This window comes from Jaculus jaculus, chromosome 6 (genome assembly GCF_020740685.1).
Source record: "Jaculus jaculus isolate mJacJac1 chromosome 6, mJacJac1.mat.Y.cur, whole genome shotgun sequence".
NCBI classification, from domain to species: domain Eukaryota; kingdom Metazoa; phylum Chordata; class Mammalia; order Rodentia; family Dipodidae; genus Jaculus; species Jaculus jaculus.
In genome coordinates, this window is record NC_059107.1 from 45,342,446 (window position 1) to 45,352,832 (window position 10,387).

Below are 10,387 nucleotides of genomic sequence, written 5' to 3' on the forward strand. Positions count from 1 at the left end.
TATTGAGAGGCAGATGGAATGGGCACACCCAAACCTCCAGTGATACATGTACCACTTTGCACATCTGGCTTATGTGGTTGCTGGGGAATCAAACCAGGGTCCCTTGGCTTTGCAGGCAAGTGCCTTAACCACTCAACCATCTCTCTAGCCCAATAAGTTTTATAGCATTTTTTGAGGTAGGGTCTCTGTAGCCCAGGCTGACCTATAATTTACTTCATAGTCTCAGGGTGGCCTCAAACTCATGACAACCCTCCGCCTTCAGGTATTGCCTGGCCAAGTATGGGATATCTTGAATTTTTGGTCCTACTGCCTATACCCTCCCCAGAGCAGCAACTGAACAGTAACTATGGAACTGTTCTATTTGGGAGCATGCGTTCACTCATTCCAATTACCCTAGCCCACAGACCTCATGAGGTAGACAGAGGAGGTGGAAGTTGAGGGTCATCCTAGTTAGTTGAAAGCCAGACTGAGGTACTTGAGATAGTCTCAAAGAGTCTTGCTGTGTAGCCCAAACTGTCCTTATAACTCAATCCTCCTTCCCAAAGCCTCTTGAGCTGGGATTATAGATGTTTTTCAGAGGTACTCTCACTCTAAACCCAGGCTGACCTGGAATTCACTCTATAGTGTAGTTCCAGGCTGACCTCACAGTAATCCTACCACTTCCACCTCTGCATGAGACAAATCTGGCTTCAGGTGTTGAGGTAAAGTTTAGCTCCAGCCTAGGCTGACCTGTAATTTACTATGTAGTCTTAGGGTAGCCTCAAACTCACAGCAATCCTTTTACCTTTGCTGGGATTGGAAGCATGCAACACACCTTAACTTCAGATTTATAATCCAAGACTTTCAAAATTGTTACTAAATTTATTCTAGATGTGTCTCTATAACTGTTACATATGTAGGGTAGATTTGGGGGTCAAGTGCAAGACCCTGGCTTTGTTCCAGAAAGGTGGAGGCATCTGCAATCTAGCCTTTTTAAAAGCTTTTAGAGTACTTTATATACATGAGACCAGGGATATAGCTCAGTGGCAGGGTACCTGCCTAGATTTGTCAATGCCCAATGCCATGGCTTGTCAGACCTCTAGCTCTGATAGAAGGTTGACCCAAAACAGAATCTATGCACTCAAATCATACTTACATAGCAGGAAAATCTATTCTTAGGGAAATTAATTACCTAGAATCCCAATAATTTCCCTTTATCTGGTAGTGGCATATAAGTCATTCACCTAATGAAACTTAACTATCAATAAACAGTACTTCCTTAAACTGTAGTTTTAGTAAACACATCACCACTGTGCAAATCAACTAATCAACTAAGGACTCATGCATCTTATAAAGGGTATTATTGAAATTACCTCTCCAAGTAATACTGCCCAAGTTTTCAACCTAGGATCTTAGGTGGTTGAAAATTTTACTGCTTTAATGGATGGCTGCTGTAGCTTAGAAGGCAATAGGTAAAATAGGTGAACAAAAAATGGACACAATTAGGGTAGAACCTAGCATTTTATTTAGATCTTCATTAAACTGTTGGAATTGAGAACCAGACATACGTAATAAACTTCCAAAAATAGATCCTGAAAGGCACTTTCTGCTTAGGGCAAGCAGTCATGGAATAAGCATGTAAACAAGCTGGCTTCTCTGTACCACACCAGCCAAGTCAGCTTTCTCCATGGCCAGCTGCACCAGCTCTGCCCTCCCTTCTGTTAACACCAGCCACACCCCCTGTAGGTCTATCCCAAGGTTTTTCTGTAGGACACCTTGGCCTACCTGGGAATGCTGGAAACATGTTGTTAAAGGAATCATGGTGTTGAGGAAAAAAAAAAATCTTTTAAAAGCTGCCATCTGAGGTGATGGCTTCTCTGTACTTACGCCATACCACAGAATACAATAAATACGCAATTAGAAAATGTTCAAGTATGAAGGGATTTCCTCCTCCCCGCCAAAAGCACTGCTCTCTGAAGGAAGCTGGTTTCTCTGTAGCTACACCAGCTGTTCAGAAAGCTCATTGGACCTGGTTTTGAAAATAAAACAAAGTTAAAAACCCTGGGAGGAGCTATTGTGCAGTGTGGAATACTCATTCTTTCTTATAAAGAAAAAAAAAAAGTTACCTGGTACCAAAGTGTGCAACCTACAGACCCTCAGGTACTGCCCCCGTGACTTCTCTGTATGACATCACAAGGGTGCCAAGTGCCTGCTTTTCTAGACTAGAAGTTGGTGAGGTTTGGCTAGTGCTGAAACCATGCATAGGATTGGTTTACTAAAATAAAACCTTATTACGTACGTCCTCCAAAAAGACAGCTGAAAGTGGAGAGATTTTGATTTGGTGCTGTTAAATAGGTGGCAATTAAGAGCATAAGCACCAGGGAGATGGTTTAATAGTAACTGCCTTTTTTTATGTCAGGCTAGAGCTCCAACTGGAACTTGCGTTACATGCAAGATTGATTGGATAGGGAACACTCCCTGACAAAGAACTACATAATTAGAGATGATCAAGTTACAGGGAGGAAAAGGGGTGGGCTTCACATTCAATAGAGCTCAAGACATTACAAATTCATGCTGACAGGGCTATGGCATTGCCAGAGGCTATAGTGAATCTACAGGTACTTTACGTGCACATTACAAGGACATTTTCAGCATCTGGTGGGAAAGTAAATGCAATTAGGACTTTAGAGAGGTGGGTGATAGGGCACAATGGTTCAATTTCAAAGCATTATCTACTACAGTGTGTGTTTCTTCTAGGCAGTTACACGGATCACCTATGCTCACTAAGTTCATTATAATGGTGAACAAAGACACCTAGGGACAGAATAGCAAGCCCAATTTACAGTCCCCCCCCCCACAACAGCTAAATTCATGTCATTGATTAGAGTGACTGCAACTGATCAGGAGCTGAAAGAGGACAGAAAAATTTAGGTAGATGGGCCCTTTCCCTCAGAGCTTGAAGGCTTCTCTGTAGCCTACGCCAACAAGTCTGGGGAAAAAAGGCTAACACTTTCAATATTTAAGCTTTTTGGGCACTTCCCATGGGAAGCTGTCCCTACCAAAGTGGCCATAGGCTGCAGTCCTCTGATAAATTGGCTTCTTCAGATCCAGATCCCTGGAATATACAAGTCCATAACTTAATATATAGCATTCAATTAAAACAAAGCACAACAATCAGCAAGACTCATTTCAAGAGCTCTGGTAAATGAGTTCAGTTCTCTCTGGGATTTGCTAGGAAAAAAATTCATGGCAAAAGTGTTTGTTACTTCTCTGGTGTCCAAACTCCTTGCACACAGTCCTTATTAGTAACTACAGTTCTTGTTTTCCAGCCCTGGCTCAACAAATATGAAAAACTTGTCATTATTTGAAGAATTCCAATTGAATACTTACCAAGATCCCATTGCCCACTATGATTATTTTCTTGGTAACAATCTTGAATATCCTCACTTTTATTCTTAGTAACACCCTCAGTTAATATTAGCACAAAAGCTCAGCATCCAGTATGGCAAACTTTCTAGGATTGTTATGTCTTAGACATACAGCACTGGAACTCCCAACTAAGCCCTCTTCTAAGGCACTTTACTGGCATGTTCTAGGAATTAAAATTTGTTCCAAGTTGAGGAGTCACTCCCTCTTATATATCACTAGCAAATAGGCTTTACCATCTTTACCTGACAATGACCCCAGGGCGAAGGTCAAAATTCTTCTTCACAATATCTAATAGCTCTCTTTCACTCTTCTGAGAAGTGCCATAATGGAAAATGGAGATAGACAATGGATGAGAAACTCCAATAGCGTAAGAGACCTAAAAGAATCCAAGTGTCATAAAAAAACCAGTAAGTTTATAAAAGGCATAAAGCAAGTATATTACAATACTCTCCTGCTTACATGATTTTTTTTTTTTAACTATTACATACCTGAACAAGAACCCTCCTGCACAGACCGCCTTTAACAAGGGATTTTGCTACCCAACGAGCAGCATAAGCAGCTGAGCGGTCCACTTTGGTATAATCCTTTCCTGAAAAGGCACCTCCTCCATGAGCTCCCCAACCACCATAGGTATCCACAATGATTTTTCGGCCAGTCAAACCAGCATCACCCTGAAATTATAGGAGTTAAATCACAATCCTTTCCATGTTTCTATATTAGGCTGCCAATTCTGTACCACTCAAGAGTCACATATAGAACCAGATCTGGTGGTTCATGTCTGTAATCTCAGAACTGAAGAAGGGGTTCAAGGCCTTTCTCAGCAACAAAGTTTGACAGCAGCCAGGGTACATGAGACTATCTCAAAAGACTCAGATTTCAGAAAGCCCAGATAGTTGGTAGCAAGTTTATCCATTGATAAACCCAAAATAGCAATAAGTTCCCCCAAGACCTCAACCATACAATGAACATTACCTGAGGACCACCAATAACAAATCTGCCACTTGGTTGTAGGTGGTAGATTGTATCCTCATCAAGGTATTTTGCAGGTACAACAGCTTTGATCACTTTCTCCTTTAGAGCATCCCTCATCTCATCAAGGCAAACTTCTTCATCATGCTGAACAGATATAACAATTGTATGCACTCTGATGGGAATGACAGCACCTCGATCTTGCATGTACTGCACAGTCACCTTGAAGGTAAACAGGTCATCAGAATACCTATCAAACAGCTGCTTCCCCCCGCCTGTGGCAGGCTGACCTACAATTCATTCTGTTAACTCAGGCTTTGAAGAATTCAGCGATCCTCCTACCTCAGAGCTGGGATTAATGGCATGAGCTGCCATACCCGGCTTCCAAATAGTTTCTTTATACTTAGATTCTTCAAGTTATAATACAGAAAAAGGCAAACATTCTTCCCAGTTAGCTATAATTAAACTTATAGATTAACTATGTCAGTGTAATTTGAAACACACACTTACAAACACAACTTACTTGAGTTTTAGAATCTGGGCGTAACCAAGGCAAAGTGCCGTTGCGGCGTAGTTCAGCCAGTTTGGCATTTAGCTTGTGTGCTAAGACAATGGTTAAAGGCATACACTCCTCAGTTTCATCAGTAGCATAACCAAACATTAAACCCTGAAAAAGGAAAAAAAGTAATCAATGTGATCAAGCCAAGTTTCAGAACTTCAATGTTAGTAGAGATACAAATAAAACCTTTTATACCTGGTCTCCTGCACCAATATCTTCCTCATTGCGGTCAAGATGAACACCTTGAGCAATATCTGGTGACTGTTGTTCCAAGGCAACCAGCACATTACAAGTCTTGTAGTCAAACCCTATTTAAAGGAAAAAAACAAAAAACCACTTTGACTTTTTTAAAAAAAAATAGCTTATTTTTATTTATTTATTTGGGAGAGAGGGCTTCCAGCCACTGCAAATGAAGTTCAGATGCATGAGCCACCTTGTGCATCTGGCTTACGTGGGTACTGGGGGAATTGAACCGAGGTCCTTTGGCTTTGCAGGCAAGCGCCTTAACTGCTAAGCCATCTCTCCACTTTGACTTTTTAAAGCTGTTAAAGAAATCAGAGGAAGTCTCCTCTCCTGCACTTGTTACCTCAAAATATTGCACAGAAAATCCCAGTAATAAATAATTTCTAAGTTTTTTAATTTTTTCAAATTTTTATTTAAATTTCAATCACATAACTGGGTCTCTCATCACTGCAAATGAACCCAGATGCCTTGAGCCACTTTGTGCATCTGGTTTTATGTACTGGGGAATCAAACCTGGACTAGGTACTCTCAGGGTGGCTTCCAACTCACAATTCTCCTACCTCTACCTCCCAAGTATGGGGATTAAAGGTGTGTGCCACCACCCCCAGCTGAATTTTTAATTATTTGCAAGGAGAGAGAATAGGAATGAAAGTGAAAATGAGCGCACCAGGGCCTGTAGCCACTGCAAATGAGCTCCAGATGCCTGGCCACTTTGTGCATCTGGGCTTTATGTGGGTACTAGGGATTTGAACCTGGATCCTTTAGGCTTTGTAGGCAAGCACTTTAACTGCTAAGCCATCTCTCTTCAGCCCAGTTTTTATGTTGGACCACACAACTGGAGGTAAGGATTACTCATTGGCTGTGTTGTATCTACAAAAATAAGGAACTTAGGAGGACATGGTGATACTGTGAGTTTAAGGCCAGACTGAGACTAGAGTAGAGCAAGACCCTACACCTAGAATCTTCTCCCATGCCGACCAAAAAAAAAAGGGACCTCAGAAAAATCTTGAACTGGTAGATGGCTCAGCAGTTACAGGCATTTGTTTGCAAAGTCTTACAGCCTAGGTTTGATTCCCCAGTACCCATGCAAAACCAGATGCAAAGTGGTACATAGTCTGGAGCTTATTTGCAGTGGCAGTAGGCCCTGATGTGCCCATAGTTTCACTCTCTGCCTCTTTCACTGTCTCTCAAATATGTACATAAACACACTTAAAAAAAAAAGAAAAAAATATTTAAAACCTACCTTTGGAAGAATCATCATATCCAATGTGTTTAATGGCTTCACGAACCACTTTCTGGTAGTCAATGGCAGCTCTAGATGTGATTTCCCCAGCAAGAAGGATCATTCCAGTTTTAGCAACAGTTTCTAATAAAAGACAGGTTGATAGTCAAAAATTTTTTTTGGGGGGGGGATGGCTAAGCACTAGGGATGAACTTCCGGAAGGCTTCTTGCATTTCTATAACCCCAGCCTTTATTTTTCTGTTTAGACAGGGTCTTGCTAGCTCACGCAGGCCTCGATCTTCCTCCTGACTCATCCTCAAGTAGTTACGTAGTACACCCAGCTTTAAATGTCATTTTTATAAAAATAGCATTTTAACCCACTGATAAGCAACCACATATTTCAAACCTACCACAAGCCACTTTGGCATCAGGGTCCTGTTGAAGGTGGGCATCAAGGACAGCATCACTGATCTGGTCACAAATTTTATCTGAAAAAAAAGTTCCTGGCTCAATCAATTTTAATTAAATTATTTGAGAGGCAGACAGAAAGAATGGGCACACCAGGGGCTCCACCCACGTGCCACCTGTGCATCTGGCTTACATGGGTCCTGGGGAATTGAACCTGTGTACTTTTTGGCTTTGCAGGCAAACACCTTAACCACACTAAGCTATCTCTCCAGCCCAATTTTAATAAGTTATTAATGTTAACCATGACCTGTAACCAACTGGAAAAATATGTGGCATATTAACTGCTGATTCTGAGACAGGGTCATAATATGCAGCCCAACCTGGCGTCAAGATCTAGCTTAATTTTTATTGTGGTAAAACATACATAAAATCACTTAATTTTGCAGCTGGAGATGGCTTAGCGGTTAAGCGCTTGCCTGTGAAGCCTAAGTACCCCGGTTCAAGGCTCAGTTCCTCAGGACCCACGTTAGCCAGATGCACAAGGGAGAGCATGCATCTGGAGTTTTTGCAGTGGCTAGAGGCCCTGGCGTGCCCATTCTCTCTCTACCTGCCTCTTTCTCCATCTGTTGCACTCAAATAAATTTAAAAAAAAAATCACTTAAATTTGAAGTGAGCGATTCAACTCAATGGCATTTAATATAGAGATAGTAGCTGGATACTGCTGTATGCTGCCTGAAAACTTGACGTCATGGTCTTAATATAGTTGTACAAGTTCACCAATTCAGTTAAGCCTGAACATTCAGCATGCCCTAACCCATTATAATACTCAGTTGACATTTCTCAAGGAATTCAGTTTCACCTCAAAGTATTCCAGATACTCTGAAAAACTTCCCAGCAAAAGCAATTTTCCATGTTAAACAGAACAGCCACAAAAACTGAGATTTGTCAGGTGGAAGGGGTGTGGTATTTTTAAATCTCGGAGCGTAAGCCATGAAATACTTCAAAACTCCACAGCTCTTCCACAAGTGCACCTAACACCAAACCAGTGCACCTGGCAGGACATGTAAGACCAACCAATTAAGAGAACTCAATCAACTCTAAGAAGAAATTAAGACTTTAACAAAGAGTAATAGCAATTATTTTTTCCCACTGGCCCTGAACTCCTGCCTCCACCTCACCAGTGCAGAGATTACAGGTATACACCACCACGTCTAACATATGGCTCCTTAATTGTCCACAACTGCCCATGATGAGCTGTTAAGAGCAGGGAGTGGGTCAAGCACCCCCCCTTTGTAAAAGATACCCACAGAATATTTGACCTTCAGCCCTTGTCTTGGTTTGTCTTTTTCCTATCAGTTAAGTTGCTTGAAGGACTTGAGAATCATAGGGCACTAACCCTTTACATCAGACTATACAGTTATGTTATTGTGGCCCCAGAGGGGCAAAAGCACCTTAAATAGCCAACTGTTTATTAGGTGAAGTTCCTCAAATTGGCTTCATTCCTTTCGGTGTACATGATCCATCATGGCGGTCCAGTGGACAAAGCCCTAACAAGGAAATGTAAATCCCCGCCCAAGAGGGCTAAGTACCGAGGGCTTTAAAAGGAAGCCTAATGCAATGGGTACATTTGCAATTAACTCACGGTTCCCATCCTTTTCACGCGCAGTCCAAATAAGGACTGCCTTCAACGCGCGCTATATTTAGTCGAGGCTGTCACCTTGAAGGTGAGGCCATGTTGGCCTGAGGGCATGTCCACCCAGGCTAGATGCGCGAACGGGGCCCGCAGCCGGCGACTCGGAGGTCTGCGGACGTCCGGAATACGGCCGCCCCTACCTCCCAGACCGCCACCGGCTCCCCCTCGCCCAGATGCCACACGCGGCCAACACGTGGTGGCCGCTGCAATGCGGGGCGCGCTCTCGAGAGCCGGGCGCGAGCACGCGGGGCGCGCCGCCCACTCGAGCTTTTACAAATGACAGGGCCGTGAGAAGGCAACAGTGCCCTCCCCGGGAAGAACGCAAGCTGCCGTGGCCCCCGCCCTCCTCGTTTTCTGGAATCTTCCGCATGCCGCGGCGCGCGGCCGCCGGATGAGAGGAGGAGGGGGGAGAGCGGCGGCGCGCTCGGCACCGGCGGCGCCACGAGGAAGGCGCGCGGCCGCGGCGCTGCCGAGCGGACGGCGGACACGGGTTCGACCGCCAAGCGCATCGCGGCCGCCGCACCACGGCGCTGTCCCCTCTCCCTGCTGCCCCTCGCCGCGCTCCCGGGGCCCTTTACCTCACCTGGGTGTCCTTCCCCCACAGACTCGGAGGTGAAGAGGAACGTGCCCTCCTCGATGAAAGCCTCGTGGAAGCCGTTGAGCTGCCCGTTCATACTGGCGGCGGCGAGAGGCAGCGACGCTGATGAGAGATGTCGGCGGAGGCAGAGGATGCGGCGGCGGCGGCGGCGGCGACTGCGAGGCACGCTAGCAGCAAGCAGTCCAGAGCTATGGACAGGCCGGCAGCTCCGAGCGGACGAAGCAGGGCGGCCGCGCGGCTCTGTATTTATAGAGAAGCGAGAGCGCGCGCCCGGCCCGGGCCCCGCCCCTCGGCGCCGCGCGCCAATGCGCCTCCGGCGCAGGACGTGGGGGAGAATCGCGGGATGGGAGCGTGGTGCGCCCAGCCCGAGCCCGGGCCTAACCATTCTGCTAGACGGGGGGGGAAATAGAGGGAAAGGAACTGTAACCGCCTCTCCTACGAGAAGTCAACCATCTTAAGCTGGTATGGCAGCGGCTACATTGGGGCCATGAGTAGTCTGGGGGTTTTTGTACCCTTATGTTGGATGTAAGAAGAAAGGCGGCTCGGGCTTTAGGGAGCGGCTCCCCTTCGTCGTAACATGGCACATCACTTCCGACCGTTGGCGGGCCGGGCGGGCCGGGCTGTCCGCGCCATCGCGCCCCCCAGCGTTGGCGACGGGAATGGCCGAGGTTTTGTGCTGGCCTCCCGCGGAGGGGTCTTTCCTGCGGCTCCCCCACCCAGATGCCTTGTGTGCGGGGAGCGTGGCTCTCCGCCATGTGAGCGTGGCCATGATGGCCGGCTCGCCTGAGCTTCCGAAGCACATAGCCATGCCCAGCATCCCGCCCTGCTCCCCGTCGGTGGCTGAGATGCTGAGGGGCTCGGGCCCAATCCTTAGCAATTCCTTGATTAAATGGCTCTGGTGAGAATGAAGAGTGCTGTCCTCGACTGATTCCAGCAAGTGTCACTTGCCGTCCTTCCCCGCCCCCCCTCCGCGTCCGTGGCTGCGAGGGACGGCCCGCACGGCCCGGCCGTGACGCGGAGGCCACGCGCTGGCCTTTCCGGTCAGGAGGATGCTCACTAGGCTGGCCCTGCACTGAACGGCGTCCTAGGGCCGCTGAGAGGGGAAAAGAGTGAGTGTCAAGGCGTTTCACCTCCTCCGGGGAACGGGGCGTGCGGAGGCGTTCTCTCCAAGTTCTCGAATGTGCTCGAGCAGAGCCCTTGACAAGGGCAAACGGCCTCGCTTTCATAACACTTTCTCTTAAAAATGTTCATTTGCACTCGTCCCTGTTGTGCCCATTAAAGGAATTG

The 10,387-nt window shown here is 46.2% G+C and overlaps 1 protein-coding gene across 1 annotated transcript; it reads right to left on the minus strand.

Annotated features, from left to right (window-relative positions):
- Positions 1 to 1,481: 1,481 nt before the first annotated feature.
- Mat2a (methionine adenosyltransferase 2A) lies at positions 1,482 to 9,314 on the minus strand. Its single transcript, XM_045152014.1, has 9 exons — positions 9,086 to 9,314; positions 6,812 to 6,889; positions 6,423 to 6,545; positions 5,132 to 5,244; positions 4,901 to 5,044; positions 4,381 to 4,599; positions 3,897 to 4,079; positions 3,651 to 3,784; positions 1,482 to 3,094 (listed from the first exon to the last, which is right to left on the minus strand). The coding sequence occupies exons 1-9, from the start codon at positions 9,174 to 9,176 to the stop codon at positions 2,992 to 2,994; spliced, it is 1,188 nt and encodes a 395-aa protein (XP_045007949.1). The 5' UTR covers positions 9,177 to 9,314; the 3' UTR covers positions 1,482 to 2,991.
- Positions 9,315 to 10,387: the final 1,073 nt, after the last annotated feature.

Excerpts from the sequence above, each read along its gene's own strand:
- Mat2a (XM_045152014.1), bottom strand. The coding sequence starts at position 9,176 with ATGAACGGGCAGCTCAACGGCTTCCACGAGGCTTTCATCGAGGAGGGC. Across the intron at positions 6,546-6,811 it reads TGATGCCAAAGTGGCTTGTG|AAACTGTTGCTAAAACTGGA; the intron begins GTAGGTTTGAAA and ends GTCTTTTATTAG. Across the intron at positions 4,600-4,900 it reads GCCCAGATTCTAAAACTCAA|GTGACTGTGCAGTACATGCA; the intron begins GTAAGTTGTGTT and ends TTTACCTTCAAG.